The following is a 24,117-nucleotide window of genomic DNA, read 5'->3' on the forward strand; positions in this document are numbered from 1 at the left end:
TTTGGCGAAATATTGAAGTTGAAGTTTTTTAAAGAGACAGTACTTCGATTATCGAATGGTCGAAGTATTTTTACTTTGAATCGAATTCGAAGTTGAAGTAGCCTATTCGATGGTCGAAGTATCCAAAAAATTACTTTGAATTTCGAATTTTTATACTTCAAAAATTCCCTTGAATTCACTTCGACCTTTGATACATCTGCCCCTAAAGGGCAGATTTATGAAGGGTTGAATTGAAAATTCAAATTTTTACATTTGAATTTCAAGTTTATTTTAGTGTAATTTGACTAGGGAATGGTCCCAATTCGATTTGAATTTAAAAAAAAATTGAAATTCGAATTTTATAATGTACTGTCCCTTTAAGAATTCTAATTTGACTATTTGCCATCTATAACCTGCAGAATTGGTGTTTTAGACTATGGAGTCATTTGGTGGACTTTTGAAAATCAAATTTTTTTTAAAAAAGTGACTTCATCCAGGTCATGGTATATCTAGTATAGGTAAATCTAAAACAACTGGACTTGAGTAATCATTGAAGATATTTCACTACTCATCCAAGCAGCTTCTTCAGTTCAACTGACTGGTGTAAAGAGTTACAATGTGCCTTTGTGAGTGGATAAGTGGAAGAGTTTATATACTGAGAACTTCCCACACCATTCAGTTGAACTGAAGAAGCTGCTTGAATGAGTAGTGAAACATCTTCAATGCTTACTCAGCAAGTCCAGTTTTAAAGAAAAAAAGATTTTTGGTGAAAAAACCTGACTCTAATTTTATTTGAGTTTGCAGGTCAATCCTATTCAACCGAATTTAAAAAAATGTATTAAGATTCGAATGGCAAACTTGAATTCTAATTTTTGAGTTGATTTTTGGTCAAAACTCACAAATTCGAGTTAGGAATAATCCAAACTCAAATTTGAATTTGCAATTTATCATACCTCGACCCTGGAAACAACTTGAATTTGATTGTACGCCATATAAAACATGCCGAGTTCATGTACAAGTCAAGTCCGTTGACCCATTTGAAGATGTTAATAGCCTTCCTGACATTTAGGGGCAGATACATCAAGGGTCGAATATCGAGGGTTAGTTAACCCTCGATATTCTACTGGTAATGAAAATCACCGAATATCGAAGTCGAAGGATTTTACGCAAAAACTGTGATCGAACAATTCGAAGGATTATCCTTCGACCAAAAAAACTTAGCCAAGCCTATGGGGACCTTCCCCATAGGCTAACATTGGGTTCGGTAGCTTTTAGGTGGCGAACTTGGGGGTCAAAGTTTTTTCTTAAAGAGACAGTACTTCGACTATCGAATGGTCAAATAGTTGAATGATTTTTAGGTCGAATCCTTTGATTCGAAGTCGAAGTCGTAGTCGAAGGTCGAAGTAGCCCATTCGATGGTTGAAGTAGCCCAAAAAACACTTTGAAATTCGACGTTTTTTTACTTCGAATCCTTAATGAATTGGCCCCTTAAGGTTTTTTTCAGAGAAAAACTTGATCAAAACTCAGTTGAATACAATTTGAATTTGATTCAAGTTTTCGGGTCCTTCCTATTCGAACAAATGATAGACATTCGAATTTATTCTTAAATAAGATACCATTTGAGTTTGAGGTGATTCGCGTTCATTTGAGGTAAAAAAAACTCTATCACTCGACTTTTGATAAATATGCCCCTAACTTATACTTCTTAGTTGCTGTGGGGAATCACATCTTTGTCGAGTTGAGAAGGATCTAGGGGTCTTTGTAGATAACACGTTGTCTAATTCTGGGCAGTGTCATTCTGTGGCTACTAAAGCAAATAAAGTTCTGTCTTGCATAAAAAAGGGCATTAACTCAAGGGATGAAAACATAATTATGCCTCTTTATAGGTCCCTGGTAAGGCCTCATCTGGAGTATGTAGTGCAGTTTTGGACTCCAGTCCTTAAGAGGGATATAAATGAGCTGGAGAGAGTGCAGAGACTAAGTGCAACTAAATTGGTTAGAGGGATGGAAGACTTAAATTATGAGGGGAGACTGTCAAGGTTGGGGTTGTTTTCTCTGGAAAAAAGGGGCTTGCGAGGGGACATGATTACACTTTACAAGTACATTAGAGGACATTATAGACAAATGGCAGGGGACCTTTTTACCCATAAAGTGGATCACCGTACCAGAGGCCACCCCTTTAGACTAGAAGCAACGTAGGGGGTTGTGAAATGCACTGCCGGGTGATGTTGTGATGGCTGATTCAGTTAATGCCTTTAAGAATGGCTTGGATGATTTTTTGGACAGACATAATATCAAAGGCTATTGTGATACTAAGCTCTATAGTTAGTATAGGTATGGGTATATAGAATTTTAATTAAAAGTAGGGATGGGTGTATGTATGGAGGCTGGGTTTTCATTTGGAGGGGTTGAACTTGATGGACTTTGTCTATTTTCAACCCAATTTAACTATGTAACTATGTAACTATGTAACTATGAGTTCTTTTAAATTTAATTTGTCAGTTTCATAGAGTGGTGAATTGTGAAGAGAAATGTGAGGTCCATATCATAAATTAATTTCCAGGACTTCTATTCTCTAAAACAGGGGTCCCCAACCTTTTGAACCCGTGAGCAACATTCAGAAGTAAAAGGAGTTGGGGAGCAACACAAGCATGGAAAATGTTCTTGGGGTGCCAAATAGGTTCTGTGATTGGCCATTTGGTAGCCCATATGTGAATTGTCAACCTACAGGAAACTCTGTTTGGCAGTACACCTGGTTTTTATACAACCAAAACTTGCCTCTAAGCCTGGAAATTGAAAATAAGCTCCTGCTTTGAGGCCACTGGGAGCAACATCCAAGGGGTTGGAGAGCAACATGTTGCTCACGAGCTACTGGTTGGGGATCACTGCTCTAAAACATTAGTGACATGATAGAAGGGCCATTTTGGTATGATGCAGTTGTTCTACTGGACAGAAAGTGCTGTTTTTTGACCTGGTGCTATGAGTCCAGTTGCATCTTCCGTTCTGAATGTGGGGGAAACAAGCTACTCCACATACAATTGATTAATAAGGTGCAACTATTCCAAAACTTGATGAAACATTTATCTATCGAGTTATCTAATTAGGACTTATAAGTGCTATTGATTGATCTAATTTTACAGTTATTTTCCATCTGCTGGAAGCTAATAAAAATCCTCTGTCTCTGCTTTGTCATCTCAAAACTAATTAATACAAGTTAAGCATGAACCGTAACAGCAATCAGATTATTCATGTTGAAATGTAAAGATCGGTATCTTCCTGCATTAGTTCTATAAAAAAATATATACCCTTCTCCTCAATATAGGGTTGATGTTCAAGCATTGATTCATTCTAAAGTTGATCAACATCTGCTGGCAGCTGGATTCTTGCTTTTTAAAGCTTCTAGTTCCTCCCAGGTTCTCACCGGAACACCTTTACCTTTATAAATCCTTTCTTATAAACTGCTTTGCAGAGACACCCTGTTAAATTAGAGAGTCAAATTGCACCCCCAACAGCACAGCATTCATAGTTCATTTTAAAAGTAAATCGTTGCTTATATATTAGCAAGTTTTCCATTTAGTTCATAAATCTGTATTTGTAAAAAAATAATAGGATCCTAACGCACATTTACACCAAGCGTGTTCAGTGCTGCCAAGCAAGAGTAAAGTTATGTAATATAGCATGGCCCTGCTCTGCATACACTCTGCGGCAGATTTATCAAGGGTCGAATTGCAAAATAAAATTTTTAAATTCAAATTTCAAGTTAATTTTAGGGGCATATTTATCAAGGGTCGAATTTCGAATTGAAAAAAACGTTGAAATTCAATTCCAAAAAGACCAACTGAAATTAAGTCTGAAATTGTTTTCGACCGAATAGGTCAGTTTTCGTCCGAATTCGAATCGTATGAATCAAAGGAATAGCTCATTCGTTTGAATTTGAAAACAAAAGTTTTTCCCAAAAAAAATTGTGATTTTTTTTTTTTTTTTTTTTAGTCCACCAATTGACTCCAAATAGGCTCTAGGAGGTCCCCCATAGGCTAAAACAGCAATAACAGTACATGATACATTTCGATATTCGAATTTTAGAATTTTTTTCAAATTCAAATCGAATTTGGACTATTCCCTAGTCGAAGCACACAAAAAATAGCTCAAAATTCAACATTTTTTTCATTCGAAAATTCACCTCAACCTGTGATAAATCTGCCCCTTAGTGTACTCCGACTACGGAATAGTCCAAATTCGATTTGAATTTGAAAAAAAATCGAAAATTCGAATATCAAAATTTTTCATGTACTGTCTCTTGATTTTTTGACTTTGACTATTTTCCATCTAAAACCTGCTGAATTGATGTTTTAGCCTATGGGGACCTCCTAGAACTTATTTGGAGTATTTGGTGGACTTTGAAAAATCGAAGGTTTTGTTTTTTTAAAATACTTCGAATCGAATTCGATTGGATAGGATCCTAATTCCATTTGAACGATCGAATACAGCCTATTCACTCTAACTAAAAAAATTGATTTGTTTTATTTTTTAATAAATTGTGGTTGGTCTTATTTTATTCGAATTTCGAGTTGATGGGAGTTTAAAAAAAACTCCCATAATCTCGAAATCCGACCCTTGATAAATCTGCCCCTCTGTGTCAGGAAGGGGGCTGTAAATGACTTTTATTCCACTATCCAAAGGCAAATAATGGAAAAGAGCCCTGTCAGGAGATAAATGCAAAGCAAAGACATGTTCTACCGTACTTCACTCTAGTAACTAGTCTTAAGGTAATTTTGGTGTAAGAAATGACAGTTAACAGTAAAAAGAAAAGCCTTAAACTCCATCTTTAAAATGCAATTTACTGATCTTTCAGTGAACACCGTCCATCTAGTCCTGATGAGAACTGGTCATTGGCTTTGAAACTGTCTGAGATATTTGATGCTGAATGATGACTCCATCCATATAAAAAAAACATATTTAGTTGCTGTTTTAAGTGGATGTACGTATTTTTCTCTTAGTGGAAAGATATGTTAAATACACACGCCTTGTCTGAACTCATCGTGCAAGTAGCCATTAAAAGTAAACAGGGTAGTCTATAAAGTACTGATAGATATGCCATCAAGTATAACCAGTAGCAATGAATGTACCAAAAGTTGGCAGCCAAATAATACAAGACAAGAAGTAAATGGAAATCCATATTATGTCATTTATTATGCCACCCACTACTGATGATATATATTAAAGGGACAGTTTTACCCAGTTTTATTTGTACACTAACAAGCTACTGTACTTTAACACTTCTTCTTACAGCCCTGTTTAAATATATTTCTTTCTTTGCTCCCCTTATGTCCCCTCTCTGTATTTCATAAATCCCAACTAAAAAAATAAAGGATTGTTGTTGATGGTTTGTAATGACCACTTCTATACACAGGTATATGTAACATATACAAAATTATACTATAGACAAGAAATTATAATCTTGTATCCATTGCCTTGCAAAATGAGCAAATGTGACAAAAGGTTTGCAAATCGTTAGTATAACGTTAAAAAATATTTGATTTGTAATATATTTTCGATTTCTTTGTAAACTCAGTTTCTAGTGCAGGCTACCTACATAATTATTGTATTCAGCTTAAAAAATAATGATCTAGCTCCCTCTGCTGCTGCTTACCCAGATTACAATCTTCATTTTTCATATAAACCTGCCCATATATACAGTATATATAGAGAGAGAGAGAGAGATTATTGTAACTTTCCATATTCACTACTGTTTGTGATTTAAAGAAATGAAGCCGGTACGGCAATTAAAGGTACAGAAAGAAACAAGTCAGATTACACCTAAGCTTTGCTGATGACAGCACTGGATATAATCCACAAAGGTACGCCGTTTGGATACGATTAAAACTAGTAATTAGGGAATTTGATTTACCAACTGTTTCCTGACACTAAAAACTAAATAAAGAAATGGAGAAATTACAGTTTATGTCAGAAAACACACAAAGCTCCAGATTAAATTTGAAAACTATGATGGTTGACCATGTCTTGTTAATTATTTCATAACATGGTCAGAGAATGTCTGTTGTTGGTTACAAAAAACATCTAGTAAAGTAATAAGATTTACTCATCAAAATTACTTCCTCCACAAGCAATGTTTTTCTTTTGCAATGAGACACAATGAACTCCAGATATGCAAAATGCTGTGTGTCACATACGTATTCATTTAATCATCTGTCCCAATGACTTCCTCAAGGGTCTCTGCAAAGGATACGGTATATTCTACAAAGCTCTCATGAAACTATCAGTGCACGCATAATTGTAACTCATCAGCATTGCTCACATGCTCTTTGCTACTGTAAATACAATTATATTGAACATCATTATTATTATTATTATTATTATTATTATATATTTAAATGGATTTCTGCTGGTTTTGGTTAAATGTAATATATTTATTAAGCCATAATTAGGTAACAATTAAATTGCACTGCTAAAATATATTTCATACAGTCATACAGTATGTTTTATGTTATTTAGTATTTGGCTACACACAAATTTCAGCACACACATTATTTTTATAGTCTTATAGTATTTCTATTATAGTATTTGATTATAAAGATAAAGCCTATACCGAAACTACATACTTTACATTCACTATATATATATATATATATATATATATATATACATATATATATGAAGGATAGAAGATAGATAGATAGATAGATAGATAGATAGATAGATGATAGACAGATAATAGATAGATAGATAGATAGATAGATAGATGATAGATAGATCGATAGATGATAGATAGATAGATAGATAGATAGATAGATAGATAGATAGATAGATAGATATCCACATTTCTCAGATTTAAGTAGCTGTATGTGCTTGCCATTGTATAAGGAAATAAAAATAGACTGATTTAACCACATTGTTTCATTATCTTTATTACAAGTATTTTCCATTAATATATTATTTAGCTATTGTAGGAAAAAAAATGGCTGATTCGCTGTACCACAATTAATTAGTGTGCTTAAGAAATATGAACTACATAATGCTGCATGGACAGTGTCATTATTCAAAGTAACCTCTGGATGTAAGATCTCTGCATTGCAGATATGCAATGTGCACCTAAAGCAAGAAGTGACCATAAGGATACCTTTAGCTTTCTGGGAAGTAGGATCTTTAAAAGACGTAAAATGTTAAAGTGACCTGCTATATAATTTCTGGTAAGTACTGTATAAGTAATAAAACTGAATCAGCCTTTGTTACAGACGAGCCAGATAAAATGTAACTGCCACTGTTTTTTTTTTTTAATTTAAAAAAAGCATGAAAAGAGATCTGAGTGTATACAAATACATACAAATAGATAGGCACAGACAGAGGATACGGCCAGTGGGGAGAGAATAATTACAATTAATCTGTCATTCAGGAAAATTAGAATGCAGTCACAAATATAAACTTACCAGTACAACAGGACAGATAGTTGTAGGTGATAAAATGTGATCTTTCAGTGGTCCACACTCACATTCAGGTTTCAGATGAGAAGCACATTTATTGTGAAGCTAAAGGAAAGATAAAAAATGATTCATTTGCAAAATGACCTTCCCTTCAACTGTATATGGCTTTATACAGAAATTCAGGTTTCATGGCATTCGTGAGATTAAGTGGCTCCCTAAAGGTGTTTCAGTACACCCCCAACTAAGATAACATGTTTTAAAAATATAAATCTGCATTACCAAAATGTTCACCATGTCCAGCAATGCCACTTATTTATACAGACCATTATCACCTCTTTTTCATTAAAATAAATGTGGTTACATGTTACTTGGTGCTGTACTGCTTATGTTATTTATGTGTATTGATACCACAGCAGTACTTGCTCCATAGACTCAGAATCAGATTTTTGAATTGTAGGTGCCTCTTCTATTGATAAATAAATTTAATGTAATAAATTTCATGCAAATGCACCTGTGCACCTGTAAACGAAAGGGGGGCGCGTTGGCGTGCACTTACACGCGGGCAATTTCCTAGTGCAACAGCAAGCACTTATATACGCAACAAGCAATGGGAAACCTGTACATCTAGCATAAGAAAACACTATGGGGCAAATTCATCAAGGGTCAAATATCGAAGTTGAAGGATTTACTGCAAATACTTCGATCGAACAATCTAAGGAATAATCATTCGATCGAACGATTAAATCCTTTGAATCGAACGATTCGAAGGATTTTAATCTAACGATCGAAGGATTATCCTTCGACCAAAAAAAGTTAGGCAAGCCTATGGGGACCTTCCCCATATGCTAACATTGACTCCAGTAGCTTTTAGATGGCGAACTAGGGGGTCGAGGTTTTTTTTCTTCTATTCCTTCACTTGAAGTTAATGAATTGGCCCCTATGTCTTGCTCCACTCAAACAAAAGTAGACACAATTAGTAAACTTGCCTTACGAAGGTATATACCTGGGTACAAGCTTATTTGTGAATGCGTAATCTTTAAAGGGGAGGTAAAGGCAATTGATAATACTTCCTAAATTCATCCACAGATAGGCAAAAAATTCATTATTTAAATAAAGTGCGGTGCAATAATTTAAAGTGTTAAACCTAGAAAATTGGTTAGCTAATTAAAAAGTAGTTTAAAAATGACCAAACTTGGTAGTGGGTTAAAAAAATCTGTAGTCACAATCCATAAAATAGTTAATAGAAATAGGAAAAAATAGATGGTGCAGTTGTCCCGTAAACTAGCTGCCTGATTTGTTTCTAGAGCCTGGGACACCACAAAGATAAGGCAGGACAGGGTTAAAAAAATCTGTAGTCACAATCCATAAAATAGTTAATAGAAATAGGAAAAAAATAGATGGTGGAGTTGTCCCGTATTTAATTAACTTTTTAGTACATTATTTAATTAATTAAGTAAGGTGCATTACCTATCAGAATTTTTCGTCAATTCTATAACCACAACTAATGGTGGGGTTTCTTTTTCTATTTTTTTATAATCTATAGTGCTGACATTATACAGTTTCTTTCTTCATATAGTGTACAGTATCTAAAGGCTGATATGATTATGATAGGATTTTATGATTATAAAATGCATTTAATTAAGTGAAATACATTTAAGTTAGATATCTATTAAGGCAGATTTATTTGCTAAATAACACTGTTAGAAAGTAGCTTAAGGGTCAGGCCACACTGGGCGTTTTGGGGAGATTTGGTCACCTGGCGACTAATCGCCTCATTTTTGCGCGACCAATCTCCCCAAATGCCTTCCCTCTGCGCCGGCTAAAGCGACTTTGGAAAACGAACCGCCGCGTGTGATTATTAGCGCTGGCGTTTTTTCATTTTAAGCCGGCACAGAGTGAGGGAAGGTGTTTGGGGAGATTGCCCGCCGCAAAAACGAGGCCATTAGTCGCCAGGCGACCAAATCTCCCCAAAAAGCCCAGTGTGGACTTACCCTAAGAAGAAAATCACAGACGGAGATATATAGAACACTATCTAATACAAACTATTAAGTTTGTTACTTTTTAATTAAATTCAAAATTCATGGAACAAATGCCATTTTTCCCATGGAGGGGTTCTGTTGACACATGTACAATAATATAACGTCTCCTTCCAGCTGACACTTGGGCTTCATTCCAATTAGAAGAATGGAAGTTCCAGCTAAATATTCAGTAGGGCTTTTTACAGTGAGAGCTGTGAAGATGTGGAATTCTCTCCCTGAATCAGTTGTACAGGCTGATACATTAGATAGCTTTAAGAAGGGGTTGGATGGCTTTTTAGCAAGTGAGAGAATACAGGGAAGTCTTTGGACTTATAAGGTTGAACTTGGATATGCATCTTTTATTCAATCTAACTTACTATGTTACTATGGAAACAATTGATGAAGGCAGTTCTATCTTAAGTATGAATTTATGTCCATCGCTGGGCTCACAAACGCATTTATTGCCAAGCCACAGATAATATCAGTCCTTCCATTACCCCCACCATTTGTGGCTTAAACTGGTTGAATCTTTTCATAGAATCTTGTCATAAAACCAGTCATAGCCCAACTTACAGTATATTGTGAATCACATCTAATATCTCACTTTAAACTATGATAGCGAATGTTAAATATTTTCATTAATTGTCTCACAATTAGCTGGGGGGATACTCAGGATCGGTTTCAAATCTGTTGAGGGAGGTTCTGGAAAACTCTATCACTACCAAAATGAGTAACGTATCTCTGGTCCCCTACAACATCCTTGTGATCTTCCCATTAGAGATTTTTGTGTTTTTCTGTCCAGTTTGCTTATTCGGGCTTAAAGAAGAAACTAAGTAATTTTTGGAATTGTACAGTATTGTCTATTTTTTAAATAACAGTAGCTGAAAGTGTTATTTAATATCAGATAGACTTTGCCTTTACGTTTCCCCATACTTTACTCAGTGCTTTGTTATTGTTACGTCCTTTAGATCTAAGCATTGGTGTACACCTGGTCTCCACTGCTCCACGTTTTATCAGTTTCTAAACATATCGTATCTCCTGTTTGGTCCATAGCAGCAGGTGCATAGTTACCTATAGTGCAATAGCTTAGAAAACAGATTTCACTAGTATAAAACGTCTAATTTAACTGCTAGCAAAGTTCACGTTTTTCTATAGTTTTATACAGAATGGAAAAAACAGAGATGTTGTATTCCAAACACGTATTTGTGTCCGTTACATTGTGAATGCTGACAAACATATTAGTATATGTTCTTTAAAATCTTATTTGAGAGATTCAGCATTTTATATGAATACTTACTGTAATTTGACACCATGCACAGTGAAGTCCCGTCAGGCCTTGATAACATTTAATGGCTTTGTGACACTTTTCACATTTTGTGGGGCAGTTGCCCTCCACCCAAAAATGGTGCATTACCTGAAGGAACATTAATTTGGTTTATAGTTATCTTGTGTTGGTTCATATTTATTTAAAAGAGAATTGCACAAGACTTCATACTTACATCAGTATCCTTTTTAGACTTCACATATGTTTTAATACACGACGGAGGTGCTCGGGATACACACCTTTCATGGACTGTATACTTGCAGACTACAAATTGAACAGAAACAGCTCTGCTGTTAAGATCTTTGATTCATGTCTTCTTTCCGAACAGAATAAGCGCAGCCACAATTACAAGCCAAACAATAAAGTAGCACCAATAAATCTAAATGTGGCCTGTTGTTTCAGTAGGTTTCAGAAGGTCAGTAATTACAGGAAGCATTATGCATAAAAAAGCCAAGAAAACTGTATCATAGCTTGGCAGGAAACACTTAATTCAATTGGCCTTACTAAAATTTTTGAAAAATGGCCCCCCAAATGATGAGTACTTAGAAGACAAATTGATGACTGCCAAATGGACTTGTGTCATTTGTTAATAAAATATCTACATTTTCCAAAATATATGCTTATGAGCAGCTGGCAAGCACGAAAGTAAAAGCCATATGAGTTGATGCTATTCCGTCTATTGGTTTATCCAATCCTTAAATAGCTGATTAGTCCATTTCCAGATAGCAAGTGTTGTCATGGATGCCATGTAGCCAGTGAAAGTCCATTTGTAACCTACCACCACAACACTATGTCTTCATTGCGTAAATTCACTGTTTTCCGGAATACACCATCTGTTTCTAACATTTGATTTTCCAGGCACATTAGGCAAAATATGGCATCATATTATCTATTTTGTAAAGAACACACACATTTGACCATTCATTACAGCTGCATCCATATTTAAAAATCCCAAAGACTTTATAATGACTGAAGCAAGTCAGTATTAGTATAAAATAATGTTTCAAATGATGTTTAAATAATCCTTTTATGAATTCATTTTTTTCATTTTCACGTAGGGATTGAAATGGAGGTCTTCTTCTACTAATTACCTTATATAAAATGGAGATAAAACAACAATAAAACTGTTGTTGGCATTCAAATCAGTAAAGTTGTTTTAATGTTCGACTACTACTGTAAATACACCATGGGGCCTATTTATAAAAAAAAATGGCGATCAAATACAAAAATGCACTACATATCTGTCTGATCACCACGTACAAAACAAAACACAAATTTATGAAACAATGTACTGATTTTAGGCAATTGCAAAAATTCCAATGTACAAGATTCCAATGTACAAAAAACTTCATAAGTTTGATAGGTAAGCATCAAGGGAACAGTTGTGATTAGCCATAAACTTTCTGATTAGTTTTTGCCTTGTTGAGGCTTTCCAAACAACATACCCAGTTGGGTTTTAAATGATAAGGTTGAGCGCTAAGTTTTAGCAGAACAGATCTGTTTAAAGACTGTGTTGTATAAAGTATGACCTACTCATTATAATCTATTTCTTAAGATAAATATGTACAGTGCTACTTACAGGAACAACATAAACCTTGCTTCCCCAGGCCTATTAGCATATTCAGGCAGAGATTACAGTAGGCAGGCTTGTTAAAATGTTTCAGTCTCCATACATGCTGTCCATCATCCTTAACATTCTGCAAAAAACATATATTTATATGAACAGCATAACAAAGACACAGGCAAGGCAATTGATAAAAAATCATGAGCAGTGATGGGCGAATCTGACATGTTTGGCTTTGCCGAAAATTCACAGACGGAGAAGAATTAGCAAAAGGCATTTGAGTCTACCCATTGGAGTCTATTGGCGTCTCTTTTGCGAAGAAACCTGGTGAAAAATTTCACTCATCACTAATCATAAAAGCATTTTAAATCAGGCATATGTGTAAAATTATTATCAGCATATACTGCATATAGCATATAGATCGCTGTACCACTAGATGTAAAAACAAATACTGAGTAAGCCCAAAACTGAAAGAGACTATCTCTCTGATCAGGCTTGACACTGGAAGCAAATGCTTAAATTATAATTAGAAACCTGAAAAATGCAGCTTGTCATTACTGAAGACACCTCCAAAACTGTTTCCTAAAAAGGAATATTCTGGGGGGTTTTGTAATTTTTTATTCTTAAAATTTTATTTTTTTTGCAAGAATGTGAGGACTGCTGCATTCCACTGCATTTGGTTCTATTTGTGGGGCCAGACAGGTTTCATAGTTTATATATTTACCTAAGTATTTTATTTAATATATTACATTTTCCAGTACAGCTATTACTACATTCCGCAATGTGTCCTATTACAATCAAACACTTGCACACGTCGTTGTCGTTTTGGAGCAGTGGAGTAAAGTCATGGAGACATAAAGATAGTGCCTTGTTCAAAATAAAAAACACAGACCCCAGTGCTTCAGTGCAGCAGTACTATGTTGCATCATGCCACTAATCATCTTTTCATCTTATTTCTTCGACTTTCCTTTTTATTTATTGTGTTTTATCCCTTGAGTTAATGCCCTTTTTATGCAAAACAGTACAGTATTTGCTTTAGCAGCCACTGACAGACAGTGCCTATAGGTGCACATTACGTTATCTACAAAATCCTCCATATCTCTCTCCATTTCATAAGCAACACTCACTATTTTGTGTATAACTAAAATTCATTATATTTTTGCCAAACCTTGCATTAACCTTAATTTACCAGTTTGCTGGCCAGTTCTTCGATTTAGTCTGTAAATTGGCAAAATACTGCATGGAACTTTGAAAAGTAGTTGATGATACCAGTTTGGACCTTAAAATATTGAAAACCTTTTTGTAATCTCTTTTTGTTGAGCTACTTCTTAAGTGAATTAATGCCACCAGGACAGAGCATCACTGATCAAAGTTCTAAATGGCATGAGCTATGGTATGCAGTAAATAACATTTGCAGTACACATTTTAATAAGACTGATTTAATTTACTTATGGATGCAAATAAAAAATAAACAATCCCCAGAGTTTCCATAAAAGTAAACAGAAACTTAGGGATGACTCTAATGTTACAAGTCATCTCAGTGCAATTTTCCCAAAGAATTTTTGGTGCTTAAAATAGTGACAAATCTTCACAGAAATCTAAGCAATCAAATGAAGAGAATGTAACAATGTCTTACATGCATCCTGTGTCCTCAACTGTAATATTGGTATGAAATTGTGCTGCTTTTCGTCTGGCATAAAAGACAATTGTGCCCATGTACTGTAGATTATAGTTATAGTTTATGGGTTTCTCATTCGAGCTATGCAATGGCCCCTGTTTAGCAGCAACCTGCAGGGTGGCAAAATTAAAAGGACACTTGCACTGAAAGGATTACATCATAAAAGATGTGTATTTTTAATGTTTAAAATTATTTAATAATAGAAGGACACTTTATATACAGGACTACATATTATAAATGCATATATAAATTGAAAATTAGAAGCCTCTGCTCTGCTACAGAAAATGGGTACAAAGTACAAAAAAAAAATAGATGCATGTTGACGTGGAGAGGAAGGCTGCAAGTTGGTATCCCCTTCAGCTTTCTAGCTAGAGTGTCATTTAAAGCATGCAAGCTGGAAAGCACAAGGGGACACAAAGTCAGGGATCCCTGTACCTAATGTCTTGAGTATAGAGCTCCCCTGCATGAGCCCTGCTCTCCATCTTTATCTGGATATTCAAGCCAGTGCAAGGCACTGATCATTGCCTGCACCAGCAAAATGTAAATTGTTCTCTCCATCAAGTATGGCTTTTGGACAAATAGATGGCAAGAAATGCAAGTCAGTCCCCAAACTCATGTGCGTTTTCTGCAATTAAAGGACAAGAAAAGCCTTTATTTCATTATTTCCCCATAAGATACATACCCCTTTGCTGAACTGAGTCGCTAAATTAGTTTCCCTCAATAGTGCCGTCTTCACTTGCTTGAAGCTTCTGAAACTCTCTTCCTGGTGCTGCCATAGTTTCTTGTCCAGTGCGTATGTGCCACAATTACCCAGTCCTCTGACCCGCATCACCATTGTAGCCTTCCTGAGCCTGCATTGCTATGGCAACCTGGCGCTAACTATGAGATTGGCCGAGTTGCTTTTCGCAGGTTACTAATGATGTGTGGAATGGAAAGTGCCCTCTAGACAGAGATTTCTGCCATGCTCAAGTTCTCTGCTAGATTACACTGCGCACAATTGTGGTCTTGGTCTTAGTGCAGACGGCTGCTGTATGGGTATTTGAGAATTTACTAGTCAGAGCTATTTTTTTCAGAGAAGCTTCTGCTGCATGAAAAGCAATGTGATTTAAGGTAATTGAAGAGCACTTCATTAAATCTTGCAGTTAGCCATTTCAAATAAGACTGCATGTTCATTGGACTTTCCTTGTCCTTTAATTGCTTTTGTTTTTCTCCTGATTCTTATCTAACCCCATATTTTTTTCCACAGATCGATCACTAGGTTTTCAGTGTCAAAAACATTTGTGGAAAAAAAATGCTAATGGTCCAGGGCCTTGCTAGACTCTATGGGGCAAATTCACTAAGATTCGTAGTTGCGCCAGGCGTAACTTCGCCGCACTTCGCCACACTTCGCCGCACTTCGCCACACTTCGCCAGGCGTAGTTTCGCCAGCGCTTCGCAAATTCACTAAAATCCGAAGTTGCGCTCAGGGGTAGCGTAAGGTTGCGAAGTTGCGCTAGCGTTGATTCGCTAAGCGAAGTGAAGTTACGCTATCGATGGTTAATTTGCATACGGCGCCAAATTCAAATTTCAATGGAGGAATACGTAGAATCACTACAAATGCCTGGGAAATCTTCAAAACATCAAATAAAAATTTTATTTTGCCCTACACATGTGCCCACTGTATAGTTAAGGTGCCATGAGTCAGGAAATGTAGGGGGGAAGGAGGGGAGCCCCAAAAAATTTTTCGATCTTTTTCAGCCTATCACCCATAATGTAGAAAACACGCCAGCGTTTTTTGGGACTTAGAAAAAAATTTGACTTTTTTTGAAGCAATCCCTATCTACTCTATTGCGATTCGCCTGGTCTGAGGTGGCGAACGAAGTCTAGCGTAAAAGGTAGCGTTCAGTACACTGCACGCGTTAGTGAATTTGCGTAGTTACGTCCGTAGCGAAAATTCGCCAGGCGTAAGGGTGCGAAGTAACACTAGCGAATCTACGCCAGCGTTCGTTAGTGAATTTGCGCAGTAACGAACATGCCAAACGCTAGCAAAGTAACGCTAGAGAAGTAACGCTAGCGAAGTAACGCTAGCGAAGTAACGCTAGCGAAGTAACGCTAGCGAAGTAACGCTAGCGTTCGGCGCTTCGGCGCTTAGTGAATTTACCCCTATACTCGCAACTGCCAGTTCTCCCTAAGTAGCTTGTTTAAATGACTTGCAAGCTGGGGAGAAGTTAGAGGTTGGTATTGGATATGCCTACATGCTCCCTAGTCCTTTCCTCATGAATACAGAGCTGCCATTTGCAAATGAAACACCATTGAGTCCTAGTCCACCATTGTCATAGGGGCAAAGTTCAATGTAGGCTGAATACATGAAAACAACGCATGTTTTCAGCTTGCACAACTTTGTAAATCATCATAATTTATTTATGTAGTGCCAACAAGTTATGTAATGATTTACATTAATTTATAACCAGTAGGGGTTCAGTAAGAATCTATTTTTATGTAAATGGAAAGTGTAATCCTTCTTTTTATTTAAACCATTTATAAACTAGTAAGGATGAAAAGGGTTCATTTTCAGTAGCGATAATTGCGAGCTTCATATATATAACCACTAGATGGCTGCACTAACACAAAGGTATATCGTTTGCCTGTGTTGCGAGATGTCCTTCCCTATGCTTTGCAGTATATATATTCGTACAAACTGGAGTGGAGCACTGTCCCTGTCTGAGACCTAGTACTCAACGTGGACAAATAATATAATAAACAAAAAAGTCCAGACACTAGGGGGCTGATTTATCAAGGGTCGAATTTCGAGGGTTAAAAAACCCTTGAATTCGACCCTTGGAGTAAAATCCTTTGAATTCGAATATCGAATTTGAAGGATTTTAGCGCAAAACGTTCGATCAAACGTTCGAATAAAAATCGTTCGATCGAACGATAAAATCATTCGAATCGAACGATTTTAAGCGATCGATCAAATGATTTTTAATCGATCAAAAAAAACTTAGAAAACTGCTCTGGAAGTTCCCCATAGGCTAACATTGTACTTCAGTAGCTTTAATGTGGCGAAGTATGAAGTCAAAGTTTTTTTTAAAGAGACAGTACTTCGATTATCGAATGGTCGAATAGTCGAACGATTTTTACTTCGAATTGTTCGAATCTGACCAATTCGATGGTCGAAGTACCCCAAAAATACTTCGAAATTCGAATAGTTTTGCATTCAAACTATTCACTTGAGCTTAGTAAATCTGCCCCTTGTTGCATATATATATGTGTGTGGAAATATGAATGTAAGAAAATACTTTGAGCATTGTCTATATTTCCTGGCTTGTTTCTTATTAATTCAGTACAAATAATTTGCATCAGATGTTGAGGCATATTGATATAGGTGCAGTTTTTGAATCACAATTATGTGATAACCCATGTGCATTTATAAAGCAAAAGTACTTTATTTGAACATGCAGTGTAAATATTTAAAAAAAAATAAGATAAATAGATAAAAAATTAATTAAAATTTAAAAAGTAAACATACAGCCCCAGAATTTGTCTTGCTTAAAGGGACAGGTGTGGTGTAAGCAGTGTAGCTTAACAGATATTGTTATCAGATGGTTGTAAATGATTATGATTTCCCAAATAATAATGGTGTTAATTGTGTAAGTTCACATTTTTGCATCAACTTTTACACTTTAAAGGGCTTTAAATATACTGTACGTTGTCTGTGCAGAAGCCTTATAAAAAGACTGGAATGGAAATAATAGCCATTACTTGGATATTTGTTGTATGCTGGCGCCATCTAGTGGACAATATGTGAAATCAATGATTTTTTTTTATTTTGCCTTCTTTTTAGGGGCATACAGGTGTGGGGGAAAACTTGCATTAGAATATACTCAGTATCAACACATCAATGTCAGCATCCTCAATGCAGAATCTTGAACTGTGTCTAAGTATCGTCTTGCAAAATGTTTATTGCCAACCAAAGATCGATGCTGATGTTAAATAGCGTCCAAAATATTTCAGTGGGAAGTTTGCAATGTTTTTATAAGACTGATTTAATGGGAGTAAAATTATGTCATGTCCAGTGGCAGAACAATGTGTCAATGCTACACACTACAATCCACCTGCCCATGATCATATGCTGTCCGTCCTCCTGCTGCCAAGCACCGGCAGCTGCAAGCAAATTTTTCTGTTAAATTTCTCTTTATAGTAGACAGAACTATAAAGGAGGCCGACCCACAGGCCAGACCCCTGTAGGGTCTGCTTCTTCTATAGTTATGCTGTTCGTGTCCAGCACTTGCAGTTCCCATTGGTTTCTTCCGTCCTACTTCTGAATACTGTTATCCCTAATTGGCACACTATTGCTTCTTAGGTCCTACCCTACACGCTAAGTTTTATTGCCTACACTGCAAACATTGCAAACTATATAAAGTATTACATATATAAAGTTTGCAATCACTATTCTACAGTTGTGTCAGGTGCAAGGGGTTGGTGAAATGTTCACAAACACAACATTATCCACAATGAGAATTTTATTTGCGACCTTTATAAGATTCCCCCATAGATGCTTGTGCCAGCTTGATTTCAAGCACAATACAGATGTCACCTTTTTGTGAGTTTAACGTGCTGTAACTCAAGATAAACAGCAGCAAGTGCAATATCTAATGTTGACTCCGCCTTTATCCTAGTTACCTACGTGCAATACCAACTCTGGCCACTAGAGGCCAAGCACTAGTTATTGCTATAGCTGCCTGCTTAATGTGAGTTACAGAGAGAAAGAGTAGAGCGATCATGACGTCCTACAATCTCCTTCTAAGATGAATGAAGGGGATGTTCACCCAGACCTTTAAAGAGCCAGTATGGGATCTCTAGAATACATTTGTGTTGTAGTACTAATAAAAATGTGCAACCAAACTAGAGGGAAAAAAATCCACAATTAAAAGTAACTCCTACTGCCGCAGCGATCCATCCACTTACCTCTATATTAAATTACATTGCACAACTGCACGACTATGAGCTGAGTTTATTTACAGATGATTTCCCTATTAAAATGTAATGGAATTAAATTCCACTGCTATATTTAGGATGGTACCAAGGGTTTTTACAGACATAAATGAAATGCATTCATATTTTGGGGTACTCAGCCAAGTCTGTTGTGGCAATTTAATGCATATTAGTGAAGCCTTATAATCAAGCTCACAATGCAGATACATTTACAGTACTTCCAGTACAGTACTTGATTTGGGTGTTTAGCTGTGTGCTCCCACAACCCCCCTTTTGTATTTGCCCAGGTGCCCCCCCTACAAATTAATACATTGGTGTCAGTTGCTGTAGGACCCACTGTTGAACCAGTTCTGTCACAGTAGATTTCAGCAGCAGTCATATGGCTTAGGAATGATAACTAGTTCAGGCACTACCTGGTGTCTGTTACTGGAATTGCGCCTATCTTAATCTAAGCTCCTCTCTTTTCTTAACGTCCGGACATAGTGTATATCTGCACTCAACGCCTTTAACTTGATTAGTTACAGAGTGCCAGATGCACAATCCCCTCTGGCTTCATCTGTAGGTCTTGACAAATTGAATTGCCTTCTATTAGGAGGTGAGTAGAAGTCTAAACATTGAGAAGACAGTGGATGTGATCTACTTAGATTTTGCTAAAGCTTTTGACACAGTACTGATTAAGGTTACTGATTAAATTAGGGAATATTGGCCTAAAGATATTTGTACTTTTATAAAGCGCTGACTGAAGCATAGGTTACAAATAATGGTGATAAATGGACCATTTTCTAATTGGGCCAGTGTTGTTAATGGAATACTGCAGGGATCTGTGTTTGGCCATTTAGTTTATGATTGACAGGGAGGTGGGCATAGAAAGTATTGAAAGTATTGTTGTTGCTGACTATACTCAATTATGCAGGATGCTCTTACAGAGTGATTTGACTACATTGGAAAACTGGGCAGCAAACTGGCAAATGAGGGTCAATGTTGATAAGTGCAAAAGGTTGTGTGCTTTGGAACAAATAACAAAAATGAGAGGTATACACTAAATGGCAGTGTGCTGAAGGTATCTTTTATTGAAAAGGTTCTGGGGATGTTTGTGGATAACACTGGGCAGTGTCATTCAGTGGCTACTAAAGCAAATAAAGTTCTGTCTGGCATAAAAAGGGGCGATAACATGAGGGATGAAAACATAATTTTGCCTCTTTATAGGCCTCACCTTGTTTATGCCATGCAGTTTTTAGGACCCAATCCATAAGAAGGCTTAATGAGATAGAGAGAGTGCAGAGACGTGCAAATAAACTGGTTAGAGGGATGGATAAATTAAACTATGAGGGTAGACTATCATGGTCGAAGTTGTTTTCTCTGGAGAAAAGGCGCTTGTGAAAGGACATGATTACTCTTTATAAGTACATTAGAGGACATTAAAGACAGATAGCAGGAATTCTTTTTCCCATAAAAAGTATCAATGTACCAGAGGCCACCCTTTAGTTTGGAGGAATATAACTTCCATTTGAGGCAGTGAGGTTGGGGAATGCCCTAGGGCCAGCCTTAAGGTTAACTGACACTTGCTGGGTCACCTGAATATTACATAAACGACTGTGTTTACATTTCTATTATTCACCTCTTTGTCAGTGGGACCCATTTTTTACGTACCAAAGTGTAAATTTATGCCAAGTCAAACCTGTTTTCAAGGCAATTGACTTCTGTATATTTTATAGCTCATATTGACTATGGATTGCATACTGCTTACTTCATTGCTGAAGACACAGAGCATACACAGTGATATATTTGTTTTGTAATTGCAATGCAATAAATGGGAAGAAAGTTACTTACAAGCAAAGCAACATAGCCCTGTGTGTACTATTCTTCCCCGCTCATGACTTTACCCAGGCTAAGGCAGTGGAGGAGATAAATTAAATATAGTAGTGGTGAAATGCATCAAGGCTCTCTTATTATCACCACTGGATTGTTTCAGTATTTACATTTTCTATTTTTCAGTACTCACATTTTCTAGACCAAGAAGAACCAGCAGGGGGATTGTTGTCATTCCCCCTTGAATCCATTCCTCTAGAGACACAGTCCCATCATGGTCATAATCAATTTCTTCCATCATTTCATGGAGAATCTAAAGGCATGAGAAGTGACAGGTATTTATACATATTCTGTTGTAGTCATTGTTCCATTTATCTGGCTAATGCATTTATTTGATTAGATTTAATGGCTTTACAAATAGTTTGAATCATAGAAAGAAAGAAAAAGAAGAAAGGAACCAGAAATACTTACTATAAGCAGCCTTTTACTTCTATCTCATAAGTATTTTTTATAGTGAAAATAAACTGGAACCACAAGGACTGCAAACCACAGGGAAGGGCCTAATGGTTGAGGTCCCTCACCTCCTATTTGACCAGCAGTGGACAATTTGTAAGTAACCCCATATATATTGCCTTGCTTACTTGAAATTGCAGAATATGAAAAGCTTTGTTCTGGACCCCAGGTCCCAGGATAATTCTCAAAGCCCCATAAAGTAGTTCTGCTGTTCACAGTAACTTTTGATAATCCAAAAATAAGTTGAAAAAATGCACATAGACTCCAAAATATTGTTCAAAAAAAGGCCATTGACTTCAATGCGTTTTGCATTTTTTTCGTTTTCCTTTTCCATTAAATCACTATGAAATTTTCCATGATATAAAAGTTGAAAAAATGCCCATAGACTCCAAAATATTGTTAAAAAAAAGCCCATTGACTTCAATGCGTTTTGCAAATTTTTGCTGTTCCGCAAATTTTTTGTTTTCCTTTTCCATTAAATCACTATGAAATTTTCCATGATATAAACATATTAAACATGCTATAAAATGTAAAACAGTGAATTTATGCATGCAAATCTTCACCAAATATGTCTGGTTTGTTAAAGGTTAAAAGATTTCTAGGAAGGAAGATTTTTGGGCTGTACCATCACGCGTACCAGAATTTGCAATGGAAACTTGTTAATCCAACTGTTTATTAGGACCAAAACAGATTACAAGGGATTTCTGACAGAAGCCAAACTTGATGGTTTGATATCATAGATTAAATCAGTGGAGAATATATACCAGACTATTGGGATTTATAGGAATGCTCCAATAAGAATAAAAATGTGCATTTCACTGTGTAATAGTCTTCCTTAAACTGTTATTGCATTGCAAATTTTAATTGTGCACTTTTAAGAAGTGCTTGAAGGTTTCGTAATCTTTTTACGCATTGGGGCAAACTATAAAATTTGCAAACTTTCTTCCACTGTCGGAAGAGGTCGCTAAACAGTTTCCGGGCTAAATTCACGCAAAGGAAAATTTGTTCACACAAAGGCATAACTTTTCACATTATGAATAGCTTTTCCATGATCAATTTTTATTACATTCCCCCTTATATCTCTATAATGAGCCCTCCTTAAACCCCCTAGTGAATACAGCCAAATGGTCTGGTCCCTCTAGGGTTGCCACCCATCCGGTTTTGACCCAGACATCCCAGTTTTCAGTTGCCCGGTTTTCTCCACACCATAGCTTGCCCCATGATGTATATTGCCTTGCCCCTTTGACATCACTTATCCACACTGTTGCATCACTGACACTCCCCTGTGACCTCACTGTCCCGCTCCTGCCCTGGATCGTGAGCCACCGAAAGGTGGCAACCCTAGGTCCCTCCCCAGTGAATTAAGATCTAAAGAGAAGTAAGAGCTCGGTCAGTGTTCTGTTAAAGAAAAAGTATACTATTTAGTTCTAGAAGTTAATTTCTCTTCTGCATCATGTTGAATGTGATCTGCTGTAGTTACTTTATATGGTGCAGCAACTTTACTGAGTTTGCACTGCAGATTGTTGTTTCACAGGGCTCCAGCTAAGTGCACTCCACCATAATAAAGAGTTTAAAAAACCCAGAACAGCTCCACTCAAGTCTTTTTGTCAGCAGCTGTGTGTCTATATACTGAGGGAGTGTGGGGATCCGGTGGCTGCGAAGGCTGGTGCGACAAGGCGGGTTTCAAATATACATATCCACAAAAAGGAATTTTAAAAAAGTCAATATTTGCTTACAGGATTAAGTTCTGTGACATCCCATTCTAAATATTCGGCCACATGCATCATCTGTGTAATGATACTTTCCAGTTCCTGGAAGAAAAGAAAAAAAATCACGTCCGTCATAGATTCATGATTTTGGGGTCACGGAATACTTTTACATTTAATCATCATTTTCTAATGAGAAAGAAGAAGTAATTATCAAAAAAATATACGTTAACAGGGACAGAGTTACTTCAAGGATGAGAAATATAATGGGAATAAAGTAAGATGTTTCAGGAAAGGAACTGATAAAGGAATTCTTGGTTGCTTTTAGGAAGTGCATATTTCCTTGTTATAGGAATTGTGGGAACTGCAGTCGTATAATCAACAGCACTAAGGTTTGGGCAGAGACCTCTTTACCTCTTGGGTCAGCTATTGGTTGTTTTAATATCTATATCTATACACCAATTTATTGTGCAGAGCTGCAAAATAAGTTGGAGCTTTATAAATACATATTAATAATAATAACAAGTAGAATAAGGGTCATACATTTTAACTATGTGATGTTGACAGTTGGCATTTGGCTGGCATTGTCTATATGCTGATATGTCCCCCATATTGTGGAGACAGTACTGACTAGTGCATGTTTAAGCACATAGATGTACTGTGGCCCACACAAATAAAGGTTGCTCCATTTACTACAAAATGTAAGGGTGCTGGGAGTTGCATCAAACACAGACTTCAGGTAACATTTCTCATGAATAGTCACAATTCATTGACAAATTGACATCCAATCTGATAACACTATACAAATTTAACACAACAGTCCCAAATATTTACTCACTTCACCCGCCCTTCTGTTTGTTCACCCCACGCACATTTGACCTCCACTAACCTCCTTTATGAAAACTCCCACAACCTTGTACAGGAACAAACCCAATGGTACCAAGTGCTTACTTCGGGGTCCCTCTGAACACCTTCTCAGGCTTTAAGAACACAAAAGCCCTTCACTATCCTGAACTATTCACTTGGGCCCTAACTTGCAGTGTGCCCACCAGGGTACTTCTAGGGCCTATGTTAGGAAATAAGCTCCAATAGGCCACTAAAGTGATAGGGCTC

General features: G+C 36.5%; 1 protein-coding gene across 1 annotated transcript in view; it reads right to left on the bottom strand.

Annotated features, from left to right (window-relative positions):
* Nucleotides 1–24,117, bottom strand: part of dgkb.S (diacylglycerol kinase beta S homeolog) — a 267,377-nt gene that overhangs the window by 179,977 nt on the left and 63,283 nt on the right. Inside the window, exons 8-13 of the mRNA XM_041567492.1 lie at nucleotides 23,035–23,109; nucleotides 20,979–21,098; nucleotides 12,340–12,457; nucleotides 10,936–11,024; nucleotides 10,734–10,850; nucleotides 7,425–7,523 (exon numbers count right to left, since the gene is read on the bottom strand). Coding sequence (XP_041423426.1) covers nucleotides 7,425–7,523; nucleotides 10,734–10,850; nucleotides 10,936–11,024; nucleotides 12,340–12,457; nucleotides 20,979–21,098; nucleotides 23,035–23,109 — 618 coding nt within the window. The remainder of the gene's footprint in view (nucleotides 1–7,424; nucleotides 7,524–10,733; nucleotides 10,851–10,935; nucleotides 11,025–12,339; nucleotides 12,458–20,978; nucleotides 21,099–23,034; nucleotides 23,110–24,117) is intronic.

The sequence above is a fragment of the Xenopus laevis genome, chromosome 6S (genome assembly GCF_017654675.1).
Source record: "Xenopus laevis strain J_2021 chromosome 6S, Xenopus_laevis_v10.1, whole genome shotgun sequence".
In the NCBI taxonomy this organism is placed as follows: Eukaryota; Metazoa; Chordata; class Amphibia; order Anura; family Pipidae; genus Xenopus; species Xenopus laevis.